Consider the following 25846-nt stretch of genomic DNA (forward strand, 5'->3'; position numbering starts at 1 on the left):
ATTGAAAAAGGACTAATGAAGAAAATTTGTGGGTTTTTTGGGGATGTGTTTTTTCCAACGTCAACATTCCATGAGCTAGTAAATCTTAGGCTTGAAAGGAAATTCAAAATTTTAAAGATTTCAAATGACAGAGTACACTAAAGAAACTACCATTGCTCTTTATACATACATGTGGGCTGCCTGTTTCACTTATGACTACTGATTGAGACATTTATTTTAAAACTTTGGTCCAATCTTATGAAAAGATGACTGTCATGTCTGTAGGCTGACGCCTAAAGCATCAGAGCAGAATGATCTGAGACCTGCATCCAAGTGGTGAACTGAAAGAAGGTGACAGATTCAGCTGCAAGTGCTGGAGGATAATCCTTGCCTGAAGCTAGGACAAAGTTTCTGAGGCGTGGCAAAACTGCTTATTGTTTTCAGCAATTGACATTTTGGTATTAGGCTCAAGTTAGCAGGCAAATGGAGCAGTCTTTGGATTTCAGGTGGCTAAGTAGTGAGTAAGGGGTTCTGCGGGAGGGGTACTGGTGCTAATATGAGCCTGCCAGGGCAGGATAAGATGGCCTAGAATCTGGAAAAGTAAACTACAGGAGCTTAGGAGTTAACTGCCTTGAGTCGGGTAAGGCAGAATGGGATAGGAGTAGTCTCTCTCAGTTCTTTTGGAGTTAACATATTCTCCAATGTAAGATAAAAGATTTGCCCTTCCTGGCCAAACCCTTGTGCGTCACTTCAGTAAATATCTGGCAACAGCCTGGTTTGTAAATGATATTAAACAGTGTTATGGTCTTACTTTGCCAATAATTGGAATTTGAGGTAGGAGAAAGGACAAGTTTTTTTAAAAGAAATATTTTATTACCTTACAGAAACACAGTAATAGTAATTCTTAATTCTAACAATGCATCCTTGATTTAATGACTAAAGAAGGTTCATTTTAATTTTTTTACAATATATATTTTTGAATTTAAATTCAATTAATTAACATATAATGTATTATTAGTTTCAGAGGCAGAGGTCAGTGATTCATCAGTCTTGTATAGTACCCAGTACTCATTACATCACATACCCTCCTTAATGTCCATCACCCAGTTACCTCACCCGCCCACTCTCTCCCCTCCAGCAACCCATGCTGGTTTCCTATGGTTAAGAGTCTCTTATGGTTTGTCTCCCTCTCTGGTTTCATCTTGTTTTATTTTTAACTCTCTTCCCCTATGATCCTCTGTTTTGTCTCTTAAATTCCACATATCAGTGAGATCATATGATAAATGTCTTTTTCTGATTGACTTATTTCGCTTAGCATAATACCCTCTAGTTCCATCCACGTCATTGCAAATGGCAAGAGTTATTCCTTTTGATGGCTGAGTAATATATATATATATATGCCGTATCTTCTTTATCCATTCATCAGGACAGACAAGTTTTAAGAGAGGACAAAGTAATTATCTTTTACTATCCTGTTGCATTGCTGTCAGATCCTTTAGAAATTTTTAGAGTTCTCATAATAGATATTTTGCCTTGGATGATTTCTTAATACTCTGAAACAAATGCTTATGCACTTAGTTCTAAAATTTGAGTGGGTGTAAGGCACTTCTGCCACTATCCAAATGCCTTGGACTGTCTCTAGGTGGCTTTAGTTATTGTAGTATCAAAAGATCCTCATTGTAATTTAGCTTTGCCTGAAAGGTAAAATGGACCTCAAAAGCAGCATTGAAGTAGTTTCTAATATTTACGTAGCAGACTTATTCTGTTCTTTTTTTTTTATTATGTTATGTTAGTCACCATACAGTACATCATTAGTTTTTGATGTAGTGTTCCATGATAGACTTATTCTGTTCTTAATCTGTATTAGTGGAAAATCAGTAAGTCACTATGTAGAATGAGGTGAAAATACATAGTATTTAAAAACTATGGAATATGAATCACATAGTATTCTGAAAATATCATGGACAAAATGTTTTAAGTACTAAATTCAGGGTAGCCTCCTCAAATACATAAATATAGGTGTTATAAAACACAGTAAATACATATCAAAATTATCATATGGTTGTTAGCTAAAATTGGTTTATTCTCCTTCTTTGAATTATGTGTAGGGTAGATGTGTCCAACTTGCAAGCAGGGAAATGCTGTTAAACAGTCCTTCTGGTTTTTGAGCTCACCAGAGGTGTGAGTTAATAGGTTGGGTGGTGACAGAATTTTTTTATAGAGAAATGGAATTGTACATGGTTTCTAATGTCATCATTCTCCACATTTGAAACAGCCTTTCATTTCCCTGGTACCATCATTTTAAGAAGTTAAGAGTTTGAGAGGGGGAAATGAACCATGAGAGACTATGGACTCCGGGAAACAAATTGAGGGTTTTGGAGGGGAGGGGGACGGGGGGATGGGCTAGCCCGGTGAAGGGTATTAAGGAGAGCACATATTGCATGGAGCACTGGGTGTTATGCGCAACAATGAATCATGGAACACTACATCAAAAACTAATGATGTACTGTATGGTGACTAACATATCATAATTAAAAAAAAAAAACGGAAAAAAAAAGGTTAGGAGTTTGAGTATATCTTTTTTTTTTTTTCTTTTTTTGTAAGTAAGTCCTATACCCAACAAGGGGCTTGAACTCGCAACCCCGAGATCAAGCGTTGCATGCTCTGCTGACTGAACCAGCCAGGCGCCCTCTTTTTACGTGATTTAACCAGGGGATTCTTCTGTGTGTACTTGAAGAAGATGTGCAATATATTTTTCTTGATGGAATGTTTTTTTGTTTTTTTTTTTTAAAGATTTTATTTATTTAGTTGACAGAGATAGAGACAGCCAGCAAGAGAGGGAACACAAGCAGGGGGAGTGGGAGAGGAAGAAGCAGGCTCACAGCAGAGGAGCCTGATGTGGGGCTCGATCCCATAACGCCGAGATCACGCCCTGAGCCGAAGGCAGACGCTTAACTGCTGTGCCACCCAGGCGCCCCTTGATGGAATGTTTTTTATATTAGAACCATATATTCTGAAGTATGCTTCAAGTAAAAAATATTCTTGTTGGAAGAAAGAGAGTAACTTTAACTGAGGGTACTGCTTTAAAATAAAGCATATCAGAGGGGAGGTGGGTTTGGGGGTGAAATAGGTGAAGGGGATTAAAAGTATATTTATGATGAGCACTGAATAATAATGTGTGGAGTTGTTGAATCACTATATTGTACACCTGAAACTAATATAAAACTGTATGTTAACTATACTGGAATTAAAACAAAAAAATTAACTTGAAAAAAATTTTGTTTTCAGAATTTTCATGGTGTACATTTTGGTGTACATTCTCAAATGAATTAATCGATATTGGTATATAAAAGAAACTTATTCAGTTTCAGCAAAAACAGTGTTGTCCAAAATATGAAGCTAGCACTATTAATTTAAAATTTATTAGATACATTATTGCGTTTGCATTTACTTTCATGTTTTTATCTATGAGCTATAAATACCAGAAACGTATTGTTGGCTCTATGTTTATATTTAGGAAATATTTTAATGAAAATAAGAAGTTAATACTGGCAACTTAAAAAAAAAGAAAGAAAAAGAAGCTAGGGATTAGGAGTGGGACATAGCCAAACTGAGTATTGTTTTGTAATCAGCCAAGTGGGGATTCCTTACTGTGGATTTCGGAAATGGTAAATTTTGGTCAAGCAGATTTTCAGTCTTCTATGTAGAAGGTAGTCAGAGATAGATGTTCAGTTGGACACATGCACATTCATTTGGACACATATATGTGAATGTACCCAGTGACATTCAGTTCCATGGTCAGGCCCATCAGCTGGGGATCCACCTGTAGAATTTTGACTAATCTACAAAATAGAGACTATATTTGAATAAGCACACTTTCTAGGTAAGCAATCAGGCAGGCTTAAGTTGTTATTTATGTGTTTACAACACTGACTTTATAAGTTATACAAGTTATACATAGACAAGGACTGTTGAGATTGACACCCCATAGTCTGCTGAAGGCTTGGGAAGGGGGGGGGTCTATTGACATACTGAATCCCTGTGGGCCTAGTTTAAGCATCTCTAAGTGCTCATTAGAATTAGGTTAGGAGAGGACACAAATACATTTTGCCACATTGTTAAGGGGTAAGAATTTGTCACAGGGATAGGAATAACCTCCATGTTTGACAAAGCAGCTGGTCAGAGATTAATAGGGAAGCCTATGAATAGTCTTAAATAGTATTGGGGCCTGAGAAACAGCAAAATAAAATTACATTCTTGAATAATAATATGTAAGGTACTGGTGTGTTCAGAAAATGACTATTACTAGGTTAAGTGAGTAATAAAATAGGCTGAGTAGAGTGTATTTTGAGATTAATATTCATTTTCCATTAAACGAATGTTTTCTAAGGGACTATTATGTGATCAGCATTGTGCTGGATACTGGGGTTGCAGTTATAAACAAGACAAAAGGGATCTCCAGCCTTTGTGGAGTTTGTGTTTCAGCTGTGACGATAGACGGGGACTTGTGTTTAAAAAAACCCAAAACTGCCTTACAGAAAGGGGAAACAGATGTACAGTCATACAGACAATAATTGCTATGAAGAAAACAAACAAGGGATGAGTTTTAGAGTGGGGTTCTACTTGTACCTTGGGTTTGGAAGGCTTTTCTAAGGACGTGACATCTAAACTGAGAAGTAAATGAAGAAAAGGTGCTAGCTAGACAAGGTGCGCAGGACTCTTGGCATACCAAGCTGCATGTGCGGAGACTCTAAAGCAGGTATGTGCTCTGGTGTTCAGGGAACTGGAAGAAGACTGGTGTGGCTGGATTGAAGGGCAGTGGGGAGTGGGCAGAAGAATGCTGTGGCACAAGATAAGGTTGAAAAATGAGGCTGAGTCCAAATCCAGTAGAGTTTGGCTGTTACGAAGATTTTTCTGGCTGTTAGACTGGAAGAGCAGGGTCTAAGATTGGAGGCTGATAGTCATCCAGGTAAGAGAGGGTGGTATTCTGGTTTAGGGTGGTAGCAGTAAGGATGGAAAGAGGGAAGTTGGAGGTGTAGTTTTTGAAGGAGAAATGACAAGCTGACAGGTAGATGGCAGAGTTGGGGGGAATGTTAGCAGAAAGGGAGAAATTACTAGGTTTGAGTCTCTTGGGGAAATGATGGTGCCTGTTCTGAAGTGGGGAAGATTTATGGTGGGAAGCAGTTTGGCAGACGAGATTAAGAGTCTGAAGTAGAAGCAACATGATCTGCAGCTGCTGCTGTGTCACTAGGGCAATGTGACTGCACTACTGTGCCCAGAGCTGGCTCTTCTCAGGGACTGTGGATAGCACTGTGAAGATTTAGACTTGCTGTCAGGGAGTCCAGTCTAGGTATTGGCTTCTTCTGGGGCAGTTGGCCACATGAGTAGTCCTTGGGGTCTCCGCCTACTTTGTCGGGACAGGCAGACAGGCTCAGCCTGCCAGGCAGTGCCTTCCTACCCTACACTGAGCAAGCTTCCTTCTGCTTGGTCCTGCTCTCAGTGCTGCCAAGACAATGCCCAGCCCCTCTCTCTCAAGGTGCCATGTTGGATGCTCTCCTTGTCCCACCTTTGTCCCTACCCTAGATGGATTGAGGGCCTTTTTACTGTTTTTAGATTGGTATAGATCTGATCAGTTCCTGATTGAAATAAAAGATTCATGGAATATGAAAAAAAAGTACTAAACTTAATCTGAACAAAAGATACAGAGTTGGCTTTAATTAGGCAAAACATCTATCAAGGTTGATCAAACTACAAATTAATATTTATAATATTCTCTTGAACTGTTTGCCTGGGCATGGAGAAAAAATAAAGTGAACTAGATGAGTTGCTGATTTATGGGAGAGATAATTTTAGTCTGGAAATTTAAAGTAATTTTTTAGTCTTCAATATAGCAAAGATATGTATCTACAAATATGAGAGTTATAAATATACCATGGTCATTTTTACTTAAAAAAAAAAAAAGGAGTTCCATTTTGGATATGTTAATTGTAAGATGTGAGATATCCAAATGAAGGTGCCAGACGACAGTTGTACATGCATTGGAGAGCTGAAACTATCACTTTGAAGTTGTCATCATAAAGATACTTAAGTCCACAGAAATCGATGAAAATATGTACAGAAAGGGTATAGAAAAAGACGAGGACACAAGACCAAGCCTTCTGAAACCATAGCATTTAGAGATGAATAAAGAGGAAGGAGAGGGAAGGAGTTTGTCACCTAGGGAGTAGGAGGAAAACCAGGAGAGAGGGGAGAGGATTCAGTTCTTAGTGAATAGGTCTGAAATTGATCATGAGTAAAGTTTTCAAGTGAATAAAAAAGTGGAATAAAATTGTAATTACATACTCTCCTCATCAGGACAGTAATAAGTGAATAAAGATTACCAAGTTGTTGGGGCGCCTGGGTGGCATAGCGGTTAAGCGTCTGCCTTCGGCTCAGGGCGTGATCCCGGTGTTATGGGATCGAGCCCCACATCAGGCTCCTCCTCTATGAGCCTGCTTCTTCCTCTCCCACTCCCCCTGCTTGTGTTCCCTCTCTCGCTGGCTGTCTCTGTCTCTGTCAAATAAATAAATAAAATCTTTAAAAAAAAAAAAANGATTACCAAGTTGCGTTGAAATTTCAAGAACACCATTGACTCCCGAATAATGCAGGGGTTAGGGTCACCAAACGCCCCCCCAACCCTTCCCCTGTTGAAAATCTGCATACAACTTTTGACTCCACCAGAACTTACTAAGAGCTTACTGTTGACCAGAAGCCTTACTGATAGCATAAACAGTTGATTAACACGTATTTTTATGTTATATTTATTATATTCTGTATTCTTACAGTAAACTAGAGAAAAGAAAATGTTAAGAAAATAAAAACAAAATGTGCTGCATTTATTAAAAAAAAAATTCGTGTTGTAAGTGGACCTGTGCAGTTCAAACCTGTCTTGTTCAAGGGTCAACTGTAATTTATTTTGTAATTTTCCAAGATTGTTCATATTACCTGTTCCACCAGACTCTGTAATTGAACTCAAGAGGGAAGGCTTTCCCCTTGGGAAGCAGGGTTCTGCCCATCTGAATATTGTCCAGTCAGGCTCAGGGGCCAAGTTAATAAGGAACACTTTTGAGAACTCACAGCTGGTCTATGACTGTGGACTGAACACAGCCAGTTGTGAGTGTCTAGCTCCTATCTCTTTGAACACAAAAGTGTAATCAGCATACACTCTTAATTGTTGCCCTGGAGAAAGAGCTGTCAGGCGTATTATACTTGGAAAACAGCAAAGGCTACTCTTAAAGCCAGGGTTGACTTAGGTGCGCTCTCACACATTTCTTGTGGATTTATGGACCACCTGTCTGTCACCAGTCCTGCCGGTGTCTTTTTTGTGCAAAGGCCAAAGAGAAGTAGCAGCCTTGGAAAACCTTTCCCTACACATGTGCTTAAGCATAGCCTTAAGAGATATTGGCCTAGCTCAAACATCATCTCCACTCTCTGATTTTCTCTGCTCTCAGTGCACCTACACTTTGAGTTAGAGAGGTAGTATTGCATAGTGGTTTCTTCTGGAGAGACTGCCTAGGTTACGTATATGTGTAAACATATGATTTTTGTCTTTCATTCTATTAGTGTATAGTTTATCACATTTATTGATTTGATTATGTTGAATAGTCATTGCATCCCAGGGTTAAGTCCCTCTTGGTCATGGTGTATAAACTTCTTAATGTGTTGTATTCAGGATGTATCTACACACACACATACACACACACACACACACACACACACACATACACCTTTGGTCTAGTTATATAACTTCTTTGTGCCTTGCTTTCTTCATCTGTAAAATCAAAGAGGTTGGTGTGAAGATTATGAGTTAACATATGCAAAACACTCAAAAGTAGTGCCTGATGCATAAGACCACAATAATTGTTAGTTGTTGATGCAGTTACTATATTTATAAGGGTTACATGCATTTACTTTCTTCACTTGTTTTGAGGATGATGAAGGTATATGGCAGACCTAATTCATTATCTTCTCAATATGGTATATTGCATATAATAGGCATTCAGGTATTTTTATGCAGTTACTAAGGCAGAGAACTTATGGATGTTTTATTTTTCTTTAAAGCTAAGTATACATGTAATATCTTGTGTGTGACTCTGCTTGCTTGGTTGTCAATATCTCTTGATGAAGGTTTTCCGTTTTCACCAGTATGTAGAAGTCTCATCGCTAATGGGCTAATGTCAATAAAAGGAAGACAATTAGAAAATTCATTAGGAGGTTGCATTGACTATTTTATCACAAAATTAACCCAGTTTTTCATGTTTACAAAGCTCATTAATTGGGGTTGTGCTTATTGGCAGCTAAAATATCTTTTTTTCTTAAAATGTAATCTCTAGTTTTTTATATTAAATACATTCACTATGCTTCATTCTCACAGGTTTGGAAATTGTCTTTGGTCTTATATCTTGCAACAGGCCTACCACCATCAATAGTTTAGGAGAGAGTAATCAGTTTTGAAAAGTATGAGCTCCTGCTTAAGCTAAAAAATTTTTCTATACAGTGTATTAATTATTTCTTCATAACATGAGCTTAAGTTTGGTTGTAAGCTTTCATATAAGTTCCTGGGGGAGGATTATTTTAAGATTTAAATTTTGGGGGGGTTGTTTTCCAGTTTAGTTTGTTTTTTCTGATGATACAGATCAACAACCATGAATATATTTTGTGTTCATGGATAATTTGGTATTTTAGTCAGTTCATCTACAGGTGCTCAGTGCTATGGGGACATAGAATAAGTGTAAGGTATGGCCTCTTGAATAGGAGCTTAAAAATCTTAATTGTTGAAGTAAGGTTGACTCAAATAGTTAGACAAAAATATCAGATGATATACAAAGGGAGTATGACATAAGTAGTAGGTGATTCGTACAGCAGTCTTCCTTATTCACTAAAACCTGCTGAGCACATTAAAAAAAAAAATTTATTTATTTATTTGAGAGACAGAATGCATGAGTGTGCAAGTGGGGGAAGGGGCAGAGGGAGTTAGAGAAAATCTTGAAGCAGACTTCTTGCTGACCACAGAGCCCTAGGCGGGTTTGATCCCAGGACCCTGAGATCATGACCTGAGCCAAAATCAAGAATTTTTTTCTTTTTCTTTTTTTTTTTTTAAAGGTTTTAATTATTTATTTGACAGAGAGAGAGACAGCCAGCAAGAGAGGGAACACAAGCAGGGGGAGTGGGAAAGGAAGAAGCAGGCTCCCAGCGGAGGAGCCTGACGTGGGGCTCGATCCCAGGACTCTGGGATCACGCCCTGAGCCGAAGGCAGATGCTTAACGATTGAGCCACCCAGTTGCCCCCAAAATCAAGAATTGGCCGCTTCGCTGACTGAGCCACCCGGGCACCCCTGCTGAGCACCTTTTCATTAGAGTCAGAATCTCTGAATTTTAGTCCAAGATCTGCCACTGAGAAACTGAACAAGTCCCTTATCTTTACTGAATTTACTCCACCTACTTCATAGGATGACAAAAGGATCAAATATGATAATGTATATGAAGGCTCCTAGAATACTAAAGCATAGTGCAAATATAAAGAGTTATATAATGTTAAATTGTTAGGGGCAGACCATATCAGGGAGAAAGACTGTTTTTAAAAGCTAATATACAGGATTAATGAAGTACTTGGAAACAGAAGATATTTTCAGTAAGATGGAGAAATTATCCAATTGTATGTTTTTTGGAAGATGAAGTCTTTTCATGAGTGAATTCATTGAACACCTGGAATGTATCCCTTCACACTCACGAAGTTTATATTTTATCATTTAAGAGAAAATGTGTTTCTGAAGCAGAGTATATGGAGTTTAACATTTTCTTGTTAGTTTAGGATCTCTTCTTGAACTTCATTTATGATACTGTGATATAGTGATTAATATAGAACTGCTGAGTTATTGAAGTATGTAAGAAGAGCTTTTACCTCATGCACTATAAATTTAGGCCTCTTTTTGAGATAGGATTAAAATACTATAAAATAGACCCTTTTAAAGGGTGTAAATCAGTGGTTTTAGTGTATTTACAGAGGCGTGTAACCATCACCAGTATTATTTCCAGAACATTTTCATCACTCCAAAAAGAAACCCTATACTTGGTAGCAGTCATTTCCCAGTCTCTTTGACCCCCAGATCCTGACAACTACTGATTGACTTTTTGTCTCCATTGGTGTGCCTATTTTGGACATTTCATATAAATGGAATCATACATGGTGTGGCCTTTTTGTCTGGCTCCTTTCACTTAGCAAAATGAAAACAGTTTTATAACAAAAAATGCTAATTAAATAAATTGAGTGAGGTGTGGGGAGATTTAAGAGATCTGATGAAAGAAGGAAGGTGAAGTAAGAGTGAGAGGGATGAGATCAGAAGAAATTCAGATTTAGCAAACGTTGACTATCTATAAGACTGGCAACTGTGCTGAGTTATCGAGTGATAAAGCTGAATAGGTTCTAAACTGTATACTGGTATTTCATCTATCTTTTGGCTGATAATAATGGGATTTTGAATAGTAAGAGCAGTTATATTCTTTTAATGTATAGAATTGTAGAATAAGCTCTTTGTAAAGGAGTTGGAAAGCAGAGTCTTTCTTACACTCAACTTTTGACTAGTACAATTTTGACTTTTATTCTTCCTTTAAAGTATAATTCCCGTTTCTTTCCAGTTTGCATTTCTTGAGGTACATAGGGCTCTTGCTCCATGATGCCAGCCTTGTCCTTTGTTATAGTTTTTGTTCATTATAGAGCAGCCAGTTGAATTTTGGAAATATTATTGGCTGGGAAAGTAGGCATTTCAATAATTTCCCTACATATCTTATTACTTAATATTCAAGGTTAGGATGATTGTCTGAGCATTCAAATTTCATTGACCAGTAATTCACATTTTTTATTTATTCCATTAACAGTCTTACCTCCCCCATTTCACTTGTTTATCTAAGTTTTAATTCTTTAGCTTAGCAGTTCTTTAGGGCTTAATTTTTGTTTTGTTTTAAAAATGTGCTCATACAGTAGCCAATTGAAAAAAAATTTAAGATCTTTACTAGGTAAACAGCTGACTTGGGTAATATTTGGTATATGGCAGTGTGTAACTGTATAGCAGTGTGCTAACAGTAACTGTAAATACTCTGTTCCGGTTTTACCATGTTTTCCTTAATAAATGGTAATGATCCCGTATTGTTTAGAGAGAAAACCTATCATTAAATAGTTTTGATTTTGTGGTGCACAATAGCAATATTTACAATGCAGTTATAAATCTGCAGGGTTTACTATGTCTGTGGTGAAAACAAAGATGGAATTTGACAGAATCTTTTGGCATTTTTACCTCTAAGCATTATACATCTGCTATAGGTGTGAGTTAAGCCCTCTGTGTTGTTGAGTTGTGATTATTTAAGCCTACTGGGTAGCCTAAGTATTTTCTGTTTGCCCATGTTCACTTTTTTAAAAAAATTTATTTATTTGTCAGGGAGAGAGAGAAAGAGCAAGTGAGCACAAGCAGGGGGGAGTGGTAGGCAGAGGGAGAAGCAGGCTTCCCCCTGAGCAAGGAGCCTGATGTTGGACTTGATCCCAGAATCCTGGGATCATGACCCGAGCCGAAGGCAGATGCCCAACCGACTGAGCCACCCAGGCATCCCTGTCCATATTCACTTTTAACTGACTATTGAATGAAATTATAATTTGTTGGAGTATCTTAGTATTTAGTGAGTTTTTTTGTAGAGTTTTATGACCTTTAAATGATGGAGGATTATTATACAGATGTATTAAATGAAGATTAATAATAGTGAAAATTTATTATACTGTTTAGTCAAATAGATATTAACAATTAAGATTTAATTTTATTGTTTAAATTTTATTTTTGATTAGCTGTCTGTAAAACAAACCCTGTTACTGAAATATGTTCAGCTGCCTACTGAACATTCTATTTGAATATTTAATTGACACCTCACAAGTAACAAATCCAAAATTGAACCTGTTGTTCCCTCTAACAAATCTGCTTCATCCACAGCCTTTGTTTTTTAGTTAATAGCAAGTCCATCTCTACATTTAGGCTCAAGATCTTGGGATTGATTCTTTCTCTCTCACTTTACATCCATTCTATTAGCAAAGCCTTTTAATCTACCTTCAGAATACACATAGGGGCTAACCACTTCTCAATTCCTCCATTGTTGCTATTCTGGTCCAAGCCATCTTCACTTCTTGCCTGTGTGAATTGCCACAGCTTCCCAGTGGGTCTTTCTGCTTCTGTCCTTCCTTCTCTATAGTCGTTTCTTTCTTTCTTTCTTTTTTTTTTTTAAAGATTTTATTTATTCGACAGAGATAGAGACAGCCAGCGAGAGAGGGNGTCGTTTCTTTCTTTCTTTCTTTTTTTTTTTTAAAGATTTTATTTATTCGACAGAGATAGAGACAGCCAGCGAGAGAGGGAACACAAGCAGGGGGAGTGGGAGAGGAAGAAGCAGGCTCATAGCAGAGGAGCCTGATGTGGGGCTCGATCCCATAACGCCGGGATCACGCCCTGAGCCGAAGGCAGACGCTTAACAGCTGTGCCACCCAGGCGCCCCTCTATAGTCGTTTCTTAATATGACAGAATGATCCTTTTAAAACGAAAGTCAGCTCATATTACTCCTTGGATTCCCGTTACAGTGACCTGTGAAACAGTAAGTGATCGGGTCCCTCTTTAGCTCCCTGACCTCAACTCATATTCTCTTGATTACTCTGCTCCTGCTACATTGGCCTCTTTCCTATTCTTCTAACATACGAGACATGCTTTCACCTCAGTGTCTCTATAGTGGCGATTTCCTTTGCTTGGATTGCTCTTCCCTTTGAATAGCTGCATGACTTAGTCCCTGACCTGAAATGTCACCTCACTGAGCCTACTCTCACCACCCTACCTCAGCACACCAGTCATTTTTACTGTCTTCCCACAGGACTAAACATGTAACATTTACTAAGATTTTGTGTATTGTCTATTCTCTCCCATTAGATTGTTGGTATCCTAAAGGCACTAAGTGTTTAATATATTGCACTTTATTGGCAACAGGACATTACTAGTACTCTTCTGGCCTCCCTTATTTTCTCCTTCATCCATGCCTCTCCCCCAAGTCTGATGGTTTTTAAAATTGTTTTTTTGAAAATATGATTGAATATTATTCTCATACAAATAAAGGTCTGTTGTAGAGCCTTAGTCTACATCAAGCTTTATTCTTCAGGTGAGGTTAGAGTAACAACATCCTTTTACCTTGTATTTCAAGTACAGTCTTGAGCAACCCACCAAGCCAGATGTACATTGGAACAGAAAGACTATTTGTTGAGTTTATGGAAACTCTTTGTTTTAAATTGTTTCTACGGTCTTTGCTTGTGAATACAAATATCATGGGATGACAGCCTTCACCATTTTACTAGATTCTTTATAATTTAGAAGGTGATCATTTTATTCTGTTGACAGTATGGAGCACTTTGCAGGTGGATATCAAGGTTAATTATCATATTGAGGAGTGAAGCAGTACATTCTACTGACTTGCAAGTCTTTCTGAGAAAAACTGAATTATTGCTATTAAAGTGTTATTAAGTTAATAAATTGGTTAATAAAAGCAATTAAAACTTCCAAGTTTCTTATAACTTGCCATAACTGCTTTGCTTGAAAATAGTTATCACTGAACAGAAATATGAAGAAGATCAAATAACTATTGAATTTTAAACAAAGGGAACTGCAAAGAAAACCTTCAAAGGACACTCTCCTAGTTGTTTGGTTTTTTGGTGAACAAAATTCTTTGTTGTTTTAGAGACAGTAATATGGACAGTTTTAAAATATCATCCTTTGTTAAGTGCTAATTTTGTATCGGTCTCATGCTTCATCTTTTTAGGCTCCCAGCAGTTCTGTAATGGCAGGTATTACAGTGTCATTTTTCTGAATATGTTTATTCAATCTCTGAGCCTCAAATTTACTATCAGACTTCAAATATTGGGCCCTTTACTCTGATGTTGACCCCCATTCTGCGGCTTTTCTCTGACTTTTTATTTCATATTTGATATTCTGAATTTTCTCTGAAAAGCATCATGTACTCATTTTGACATTATAGCTTTAGGAAAATAATTTATTTAACTTTCAAAATAATACCATTTTGTGGCACAGCAAAAAATTATTCTGTCATTTTAGGCATAATCATTTTGGCAAATTCACAGCCTTTTTTTCAAACATTGGTTAGGCTAATTGAACTTCTGAATAACTCTTTGGTATTTTAAAAATTTAAAATCAGTTGTCTACAACTAGTATTTCTTTTTCTTGGCTTTAGGGCATTAGTAATGATTTTTTTTTTTTTAACCAAATAGTCCTCTTTACAATACCTAAAAAGGATATAGCAAATTTTGTTCCACCTAATGCCAATTTAGAGAATATTTACATTAAAATAATATTTTATTGATTGATTAATTTAGAGAGCCCAAGTGCAGGGAGGGGCAGAGGGAGCCTGAGAGAGAATCTCAGGCCAACTCAGCACTGCACACGTAGCCCTAAGCACCAACGCAGGGCTCCATCTCAAGACCCTGATCATGACCTGAGCCCAGTCAAGAGTCGGACCCTTAAACTGAATGAGCCACCCAGGCGTCCCTATATTTTTACCTTTTATATGAAAATTATGATACTTCAGGATTTTTTTAACCTGCATATTCATTCATTTTCACTTGATATTTTAGCTGCCACTGTGCATGAGTGACACAACCTTGATGATTTTTCCCTTCTCCAACCAAAGAGGGTTTTTTTTTTAAACCTGTGTAGCCTTTAATCTCTTATTATATCTATTAAGGGAGACTTTAGTAGGTAGGAAAAACATATACCCTAAGTTTTAAATGGAAAAAAAAAAGTGAATTGTTGAGTGGGAGACATTTTAAACATGCTTACGTTTTTTTTTAACGTAGAAACTTTGAAGATAAATATGCCTTGTACAGAAATTTTAACGAAGACTCAATGATCCTTAGTAATCATCATTATATGTTAACAAATTTATATTTGCATACATTATTTGTATATAAAGATTGATTAGTGTCTAGCTTTCTGTATATTTTCTAATATAATTTCCTTTTAATAAATTACATATCTCTGTGCAGTGGACTTTTCAGTATTAGTGTTCATTAGCCTCCTTAATGAAGATTTTTACAGTCAAAGTGGAAGAGGGCCAACTTTTTATTGTTTGTGCAGCAGCATAATTAACTATACAAGGTTTGTTTATTATAGCTGAGTACTAGAACAGTGCTTCCAAGAGGAAAACATACAGAGAAGATTAGTAAATAACATAGCAATGTGTGAGGCTGGCCAATGGTAATAATGCCTTCAATGGGTGGTTCTTGAATTTTAAGTGCATGCTTACGTTTTTCGGATAATAGGAACTAAAATGCCAACTTTTTTAAAAAGACTTTTTTTGAAGATTTTTAAAATTTATTTGACACAGAGAGAGTGAGCGCAAGCAGGGGGAGTGGCAGAGGGAGAGGGAGAAGCAGGCTCTTCATCGAGCATGGAGCCTGATGCCATGCGGGACTCTATCCCAGGAACTGAGATCATGACCTGAGCTGAAGGCAGATGCTTAACTGACTGAGCTACTCAGGCGCCCCTAAAAATAAATTTTTTTTAAATTTTATTTTTTTAAGCTCTGCAGCCAGCCCGGGGCTCAAAATCACAGCCCCACGATCAAGAGTTGCATGCTCTACCGACTGAGCCAGCCAGGTGCACCCAAAATGCCTAAGTTTAATTGCCACTTTTATTGCACTATTATAAGAAAATAACAGAAATTTCAGTTGGAGAAATGATTGTATATGTATACTTTGGTTCTGAAAGACTTTGAGCTCTTTTGTACAACTGAATAATGTTAGAAAGGTAATGAAAATTTACTTTAATGTACGATTTTTGTTTCTGATTTTGCCGAATTAGACATAAAGAAAAATGGTACATTTGAGTAATTACTTTAATAATAAAATAAAATAGAATAAAAGTTTGCAGTAGGGTCAATACTGTGCAGGCTTTGTCTATCCCACGTTTTCTGGGAAAGTCCTGTTTCAGATACTACTCCTTGTTGTCCTTTTATATAAATAAATTTGTAAATGAAAACTTTGGACCTATTTATTATGGTCTAGAAAAAGTGCTTACCCAATGTTTCAGGCACTTTGGGGACACACAAAAAGGGGAGAAGATGGTGAAAATATAGAGATGATAGTTAATTTACATAAAAGTGGAGGGGTCATAAATGAAAAGGGAAAAAAAAAACAAAGAGAATTTATTGTCTGGTAAAGGAGGATATGGATATGTAACTGATAAATAGGTTATACATTGTTTGAAAGAAGACAAAAAGGAAAATACTGTGTTCTCACATATGATAGACATTTTGCTGAATATTGTCATATTCTTATTTAATCTTCACAACATCTGTTCCAGGTAGGTATCACCCTCATTGTACACATGGGGAGACTGAATCTCAAAGAGTTTACATTGTCGAAGGTCACATAAAGCCAAACTTCAAACCCTAAACCCTTTATTTTTACTTATGTTTTAAAATTTTATTCATTTATTTGAGAGAGAGGGAGCATGAGTGGGGTGGAAGGGTAGAGGGAGAGGGAGAAGCAGACTCCCTGCCGAGCAGGGAGCCCGGCCTGGGACTCCATCCTAGGACCCCGAGATCATGACCTGGTATCATGACCTGAGCCAAAGGCAGCTGCTTAACTGACTGTGCCACCCAGGTGCCCCTCCCTAAACCCTTTAAATCCCATTTTCTTTTTACTAAATCATAATAAATGACTTGAAAGCCTCAAAGAATATAATTTTTTGAAATTTGACTGAACTGGCACAGAGTATTGAATATTTATTAATGTATTTAATGTACATTTATTAATGTATTTAAATGCTACAACTAAATTTATCAAAAAAAGTATCATAGGCCGTAGGTGTTTCTTAAATGTGCCAATTCAGGTTAGCAGGGGATTCTTGATATTCATAATATGAATTATTGAAGTCATCAGAGTAATCAAGGAATTTTGTTTAGTAATTACGTATTACATTAGAATAGGATTTTACTGTTTTAAAGGACACTTTCATATTTGTTATCTAAGCACCTTAAACATTTCATTAGATCTACCATATAATTGGTTTTGTTCTTTCTTGACCTTTCTGAAGTGCGGAAAAACCTTGCCTCTTTAAATTCAGGAACTGTCTTTGCATATTTACATAGGTAGATCTTTCATTCTACTCCCCAACTGTTATATGCATGGTTGGGCGATTATAGTTAAATGAATGGATGAATGGATAAATAAAAGGCAGATTTCAAAAGGAGGAACAAGAAGCCTTAGGTGGATGTCTACCTGCAAGTTGTTGAAAATAGGCCATGAAGTGAATTTTGAGCATAGACTACCTCGTTATAATCGATTAAAATGAAACATTTTATTAAATCTTTTCTTCTTTTTAAGCCATAGTGGTGTATGTGTCTTCCCCAAGAATTACATGAGAGTACATAACAAAGCACCCGGATCATTGCCTGGCACTTACTAGGCATTCAGTCACTACTTATTTTTTTTTTTTTTAAGATTTTATTTATTTATTTGAGAGAGAGAGAGAGAACAAATGGGGGGAGGGGCAGGAGAGGGAGAAGCAGATTCCCTGCTGAGCAGGGAGACCTGTGCCTGCTGGATCCCTGGACTCTGGGATCATGACCTGAGCAGAAGGAAGACTTTTAACCAACTGGGTCACCCAGGTGCCCCTCAGTAGGTAGGTAGGTAGATATATATATATATATATACACACACACACACATATATATGTTTTTTTTTAAACATATATATATATATATTTTAAACATTTTATTTATTTATTTGACAGAGAGAGAGAAAAAGCAGGGGAGCAGCAGGCAGAGGGAGAGGGAGAACGAGACTCCTTGCTGAGCAAGGAAAGGAGCCTGATGTGGGGCTTTATCCCAGGACTCTGGGATCATGACCTGAGCCAAAGGTAGACTCTTAACCATCTGAACCACCCAGGCGCCCCCAGTCACTACTTATTAAGTGAAAAATAACCACAAAGGAGACCTTCTAGATGCTTTATTCTTTTTTCCTTTTTTCAAAAAGTCAGTTCCCAAAGAATATAAAAAGTAAAATAATTTATTTGCTGAAATATTATAAAACTTGACTGGCTTTGTATTGTTCTGTTACTGTAATAGCTAATTCTTTATTATCTGATATTTAAATCAGAATATAATTTGGTTATATATTGTATCAATGAATATATAATTTTTTAAGCAGAGATATTTGGGCCTAAAGAATTCTTTCACAGAGTATTGAAAAGGCATTTTGCTTAAGGTGGGCTGAATTTAGAGATTTATTTGCAGAGACTCTTCTCACCACACCTCTTCCCCAGAAATTAATTTATAAAATAATTCTACTGGCATTTACTCCTTCCTTCCCTCCCCCTTTTACTAAAGAGAAACAATAACTTGTAAAAAGTCACTTGTAAGTTCATTTTGGTTTTTTGTCTTTTACCCAAATAGCAACTCCAAGTTGTAAAAATCTTAGTCTTGTATTTTAAAAGGATAGTACTGCCATGTAAAAATTTTGGTTAACATAAAGCTTTAGTAGAGGGGCGCCTGGGTGGCACAGTGGTGAAGCGTCTGCCTTCGGCTCAGGGTGTGATCCTGGGGTTATGGGATCGAGCCCACATCAGGCTCTTACGCTATGAGCCTGCTTCTTCCTCTCCCACTCCCCCTGCTTGTGTTCCCTCTCTCACTGGCTGTCTCTATCTCTGTCGAATAAATACATAAAATCTTTAAAAAAAAATAAAGCTTTAGTAGAATCCATTGCAAATGCCAAGCAAGTATATTTTTGCCTCCAGTTCCCAGTTCTAATAATTTTTATCCTCCTTTCTCTCTATTGCAGAAGTGTAGATCGTGTTGCCTTTTTTTTTTGTAGTTGAATACATTTTTTAAAAGTTTTTTTGAGATTATTTTATTTATTTGAGAGAGAGAGCGCGCACCTGAGTGGGGGCAGGGAGGCAGAGGGAGAGAGAGAGAAGCAGACTCCCCGCTGAGTAGGCAGCCCGAAGCGGGGCTCCATCCCAGGACATTGCGATCAGGACCTGAGCCAGAGGCAGGCGCTTAACCAACTGAGCCACCCAGGTGCCCCGAATACATTTTTTTAACCAAAAAGCAGTTATTGATTGGCCTGATGCACCCCAGCTTTACACATTTCTGTACATGCTTTGATTAGCTGATTGCCTTAATGACAGACTTGTGAATCTCTTTGAATATGGGAATACTCATGAGGCAACATGGTCTGAGTTACTCCATATCCTCATTGGTGTTCCCCTTTGTTTTATAGATGGGAAAGGAATTTCTCTAAGACTACAACTTTATTGATGTACTGTAATCCCTGATAGAAGGGATTAAGGGGAACAGGTGAACTTTCAAATTGTTCCACAGAATATGAGTTCTGCCACCTAAATGGAATATTAAAAATTGAGAACATTCAACACAAAAACATCTTCTGATCAGCTTGCATATGGAAACTTCAGAAAAGATTGTGCCACATTATACAATTAGTATGCAAGACATAAACATTGAAGTTGCATGGCATCAGAACCACTTTTAGAATTTTTTAGTGCAAACATTATCTCACATACATTGCATCTTGTTTTAACTTCTGTAATTCAACTGTGTATACTTAATGTCCCTTACAGAAGGAAGGGAACATGCCTGGGAGAAATAAAAGAGTATAGGGGAGTCATTCAGCCATTCCTGTCTTTCTGATCAGTGAGTGTGTGTTTCTCAGTGAGAGCTGAAAGATGTTCTTTCAGTTCTTGATTGTGTCTGGTCTTTCTTGAACACATCAAGCTACTCATCTAGTAATCAGCTGAATGGATAGGTATCTGAACAGTGCTAGAGGAAAACTGGCTGTTTTGGCCTTACTAAACGATAATACTTTATAGGCTGACTTGAGAGGTGTTCAGAGGTAATTTTAATTTTGACTGTGCAATTTTTGCCTTTTGCAATGACTTTAGAACCTAATTCTGGAGTAAGATGTGACATTGCTATACTTTCACATGAATTAAAGATTAACTAGATCAACAGAGCTGAAACAAATGGTAACATTTGAGAACAAATGGCTTTGAAAAATACTAAACATTTAGGGGCACCTGGGTGGTGCAGTTGGTTAAACATCTCAGAGTTGTGGGTCAAGCTCCATGTCAGACTCTGAACTCTGTGTGGAGTCAGCTTGAGTTTCTTTCTCTCTTTCCTTTTGCTCCTTTCCCTGCGTGTGCTCGCTCTCTCTTTCTCAAATAAATAGATCTTGAAAAAATACTGAACATTCAGTAAGATAGGTATAGAGAAATAATTCTTTAATCAATCAGTTTTTTATAAAGGCAACTTAATGTATTTTCCAACTTCTTAAAATTTTGGTTACAGAGAACAAGTGGGAGGCAAGGAATTGATTCAGGATGGTTGTAGTTAAGTTAGCCAATATAAGGGATTCTAGTGGTCTTAATAATAAGTATCTACATTAAGTAAAAAGTTGGTCATTTTAATTATATCTGATAATTAAAAAGCCTTTAATATTAACGTAAAGTTTTAAAAATATACATTCTTGGGGCGCCTGGGTGGCACAGCGGTTAAGTGTCTGCCTTTGGCTCAGGGCGTGATCCCGGCGTTGTGGGATCAAGCCCCACATCAGGCTCCTCCTCTATGAGCCTGCTTCTTCCTCTCCCACTCCCCCTGCTTGTGTTCCCTCTCTCTCTGGCTGTCTCTATCTCTGTCAAATAAATAAATAAAATCTTTAAAAAAATATATACATTCTTGAGGAATTGCCTAGTAGCTAATAAGTTACATGTCAGACCCTGTTTAATGCTGTTTAATCTTCACAATTGTAGGTGGGTCAATAAACACTGTTCTAGGTGCTTTATATAAACTCATTTGATTCTCAACAGCTCTATTGAGAGTAAGGACTGTTGTTATGACAACCTTGCAGATGAGAACCTGCAGTATAGTCACAGAAAGGCACACAGCTATTAAAGTAGATGAGTCAGAATTCAAATTCAGACTGGCTCCGTTTCCTGTACTCTTAACCTGTCTTCCATTCCGATTCTTGATTCTCTCTTACATTCTTGTGTCACATACAGAGGTTTCAAATGCCCACTCCACCTCATGGAAAGTTGCTGCTTTGAGGATTCTGAGACTAGGTAAGCAAAAATTTTCTCATTTTTACCAGAGGCTGTTATAAGCATGAAATTGGAGAATGGGCATAACCTCATTTCTAATCTTATATCAGACTAGATCATCAGAAAGCTAGTCAGTCCTATATAGGTGTCCCCCCCACCCCGCACCATTTGAAAGTTTGAATTATGCCGCTTCACTTTTATGAAAGACCTACATAAGTACCTGTTTTCACTAACAGAAATCTGAAGAGGATTTTTGCTTTTATGAAAAAAGGCGAAAAGCAAAAATAGCGCTTAGTGTTTGATTTGCATTGAGCCCTTAGAGAGGCAGCATGCACCCCACCGCCAAACTCCTTCCCAGGGAACTAGACAGCATCAAGTTGCCATAGCTTTAAACTTTGTCTGTGAGTATTTCTGTTTTATTTCAATTTATTTTGTGCATCTTTTAGAAAGATATGTCATAAGGTGTCAGAAAAGCCTAGGAGAGGGGTTTTGGGGGTTCTGGGAACACTCAACAATTTTTCTATATAAATTAGTGGTAATTGCTTTTCACTTTACACCATTTCAGCTTGCAAAAGTTTTCATAGGAATGCTCTACTTTTTGATAATGGGGGAAACCTATGTCATCCCCTCATGTTTTATCGAACTTTATGTGAAAAATATTTATATGAAAAATATTTCTTCATCTCCTATAATAGCTTTGAATACATCGTCTTATATAATGTTCAGTGTTCCCTTTATAATAATTCATATGACAAATTCTTTAAGGATCTGGTTTCAGACAAAAGTTTCCTTAGGATGTGGCACACTTCCTTCTATTAGCCATTGAGCATTATTTAGCCCATTGTGCTTTTCATTTGCTGTGGCTGCAAGGAAGTTTGGAGTTTTATTTCATTTTAATTACAGTAACTTTATTAGCCTACGCTTTTGAATGGGTGATTTCCGGTTCTCTGGGGCAGGAGTTTTTAATCCATTCTCTATGTATCAGCTTCACCCTCTGAAATGATAGGTAAAATTGTTTATATGCACGTGGCAATCTGGGAAAGGATCTTTGGCTTTTACCAAATTTTTAGTGACTTCCACCCTTTGTCACTAAGATAAAGAACCATTGTTCTCTGGGTTTACCCTTCATTTTTATATTTTAATGGTCTAATTGTGTAAGGTCTCTTATAAGCTGCTGATACCCTTTCTGGCAACAGTTGGGCAATAAATCATACCTTTACGTTTAAATAATGATTCTGTTTCTTAAATTTTTCAGAAAGTTTAAAAGCATCCTCTCAGTAAAAGCACTCAGACTTGGGAACTTAAAGAATAGTTGATATTAGAGAGCACGGGAATGGCAGAGTAGGAGGATCCTGAGCTCACCTCCTCTCACAGACACACCACAAGGCAACAGTTACATGTAATGCAGCTCATCCTGCAGAAGACCTGAAAACCAGCAGAACAGATCTTCCATAGCTAGACATAAAGTGGAAGCCACATTGAGAAGGGTAGAAGAAGCAGGGATGTGGTTGGGGACCAGACCCCCAGTATGGCAACCCACAAGTGAGAGGGATATCACAAGGACTCTTGGAGGTCCTCCCTGAGGTGGTAGGGGATCAAACCCACATCAGGCACCCCTGGCCCTAGTGATAAGCACTGGCAAGATGAGTCCGCCTAATGTCTGACTTTAAAATTCAGCGAATTAACCCTGGGATTGTTGGAGGGCTGTAGGCCAAGATTTAAAGGGCCAGTGCGCTATATCACTTAGTGGAGACCCAGCTCAGAAGTAGTAGTTTGAAAAATGCCTGGGTTGTATGTGAAGGAGATTTACTAGTTTTAGGGTGTGTGCTAGAGGGCAAGGATCTGTAGGAGCTTTCCCTAGGAACAGAAGTGCTGGCAGGTGCTATTTTTCTTGCCTTCCTTCATCCTAGCTGGCTGAACACTGGCAGGGCTTAGTTCTAACAATCTCCATCTATCTTGCTGGCACTGCTTGTCCTACCCTGGTGTTCCTCTGCAGACGTGTCCCACCCAGCCCTTCTGTCACAGCAGACACCCCACCAAAGCAGCTCCTGCCCTGCCACAGCTGGCAGGTGGCCTCCATGGGGATCGGTATCCCCTCAAAGCAAATACTACCCTGCCACACCTGGTGGGTGGCCTCAGCTGGGACTGGTACCTCTCCAAACCAACTCCTGCCTAGGGTGGTAGGGGAGCCAGCACCACTGTCCAGCACTCCTCAGCTCCTGCACTGGGGGCTGGGCCCACAGGCCATCACCTGTGCAGCAGCTGTAGCTGGGCCTCTCAGCCAGCCGTACCTGCTTATCAGTGCACCCATAACTGTTTTGGCTGGTCATTGCAGACAGCCAGGCTGAGGGCCAACCCACCCTACCAAGTGCCCGTGGCAGTTGCAGCACAATCAGAAAAGAGGATGCAATGCAGTCCACACAGGGGACACCCTGGAATGCCTGGTTGTGGCAGCAAGAGGGAGATTGTGCTCCTGAGCACCACAGGTCACCTTCTACATAGAGCCACTACTTTAAGATCAGGAGATGTAGCTGACCTACCTAATATGTAGAAACAGGGAGTCAGACAAAGTGAGACAAAGGAATATGTCGCAAATGGAAAAACAGGACAAAAATGAAAGAGAGGTAAGCAATCCACCTGAAAAAGAGTTCAAAGTAATGGTCATAAAGATGCTCACCGAACTTGAGAGAAGAGTGGATAAACTCAGAAAATATAAAAAAGAACAAATCAGAACTGAAGAACACAGTAACTAAAATGAAAAATACACTACAGGGAATCAACAGCAGATTAGAGCATGCAGAAGAACAGATCAGCAATCTGGAAAGNGAGGAATATGTCCCAAATGGAAAAACGGACAAAAATGAAAGAGAGGTAAGCAATCCACCTGAAAAAGAGTTCAAAGTAATGGTCATAAAGATGCTCACCGAACTTGAGAGAAGAGTGGATAAACTCAGAAAATATAAAAAAGAACAAATCAGAACTGAAGAACACAGTAACTAAAATGAAAAATACACTACAGGGAATCAACAGCAGATTAGAGCATGCAGAAGANAAGGAATATGTCGCAAATGGAAAAACAGGACAAAAATGAAAGAGAGGTAAGCAATCCACCTGAAAAAGAGTTCAAAGTAATGGTCATAAAGATGCTCACCGAACTTGAGAGAAGAGTGGATAAACTCAGAAAATATAAAAAAGAACAAATCAGAACTGAAGAACACAGTAACTAAAATGAAAAATACACTACAGGGAATCAACAGCAGATTAGAGCATGCAGAAGAACAGATCAGCAATCTGGAAAGCAAGGTAGTGGGAAGTACCCAAGCTGAACAGCAAAAAAGAACAATGAAAATTTTGAGGATAGGTTAAGGGGCTTCTGAGACAACATCTTAACATTTGCATTACAGGGGGGGTCTCAGAAGGAGAAGAGACAGAGAAAGAGGCAGAAAACTTATTTGAGGAAATAATAGCTGAAAACTTAACTAACCTGGAGAGGGGAGCAGACATCCAGGTCCAGAAAGCACAGAGAGCTCCAAATAAGATGAACCCAAGAAGGCCTACACCAAGACATGTGAAAACTAAAATTCGAAAATTAAAGATGAAGAGAGAATCTTAAAGCAGTAAAAGAAAAGCAAGTATTTAGGTATAAAGAAAACCCAATAAGGTTATCAGTTTATTTTTTTGCAAAAACTTTGCAGGCCAGAATGGAGTGACATGATATATTCTAAAGTGGAAGGAAAAAACCTACAACTAGGAATACTCTACTCAGGAAGGATATCTTTCGGAATTGAAGAAAAAAACCTACAACTAGGAATACTCTACTCAGGAAGGATATCTTTCGGAATTGAAGGAGAGAGAGAGCTTCCAGACAAAAATTAAAGGAGTTCGTCACTACTAAACTTCGACAACAACAACAACAACAACAACATAACTTAAATTTACAAGAAATATAAAAGGGGGACTTCTTTAAGCAGAAAAGAAAAGGCCATAACTAGAAGTAAGGAAATTATGAGAGGATAAACTTCACTGGTAATTATAGTAAACATATAGTGAAAGAATCACTTTTACAGTCACTTATAAAGCTAGTATGAAGGTTAAAGGACAAAAGTAGTAAAATCAACAAAAATTTGTTAAGAGATACACAAAATAAAAGCAGTAAAATATGACAATATATACAAAAGATGTAGAGGGGGTAGTAAAAATGTAGCGCTTTTGGAACGTGTTTTAACTTAAGCAACCACCAACTTAATATAGACTGCTATATACATGGGATGTTATATATGAACCTCATGGTAACCAAAATCCTATAGTAGATACACAAAAAATAAAGAGAAAGGAATCCAAGCATAACATTAAGGAAACTCATCAAATCACAAGGAAAGAAAGCAAGAGAAGAAGAAAGGAACAGAGAAGATCTTATGTAAGCAACCATAAAATAATTAACATAAGGGCAATAAGGACAAACGTATCAATATTTAAATGTAAATGGAGTAAGTGCTTCATTCAGAAGACATTGGGTGACTGAATGGATTAGAAAAAATCTTGGTCCATGTACAGTCTGCAAGAGACTCACTTCAGACCTAGAGACACATACAGATAAATGAAGAGATGGATAAAGATATTTCATGTAAAAGAAAGTGGGGGGGGGAAGGTGGGTAGTGAAACTTGTATGAGGCAAAAAAAAAAAAAAAA

General features: G+C 37.8%; 1 protein-coding gene across 2 annotated transcripts in view; it reads left to right on the top strand.

Moving 5' to 3' along the window:
- Positions 1 to 25846, top strand: part of UBE2E2 (ubiquitin conjugating enzyme E2 E2) — a 377176-nt gene that overhangs the window by 18582 nt on the left and 332748 nt on the right. The window contains exon 3 of one of the 2 annotated variants that reach the window (XM_034662067.1): positions 21119 to 21178. The exons of the other annotated variant lie outside the window; for it this stretch is intronic. Coding sequence (XP_034517958.1) covers positions 21119 to 21178 — 60 coding nt within the window. The remainder of the gene's footprint in view (positions 1 to 21118; positions 21179 to 25846) is intronic. 2 annotated transcript variants of the gene reach the window in all.

Source organism: Ailuropoda melanoleuca, chromosome 6, assembly GCF_002007445.2.
Source record: "Ailuropoda melanoleuca isolate Jingjing chromosome 6, ASM200744v2, whole genome shotgun sequence".
In the NCBI taxonomy this organism is placed as follows: domain Eukaryota; kingdom Metazoa; phylum Chordata; class Mammalia; order Carnivora; family Ursidae; genus Ailuropoda; species Ailuropoda melanoleuca.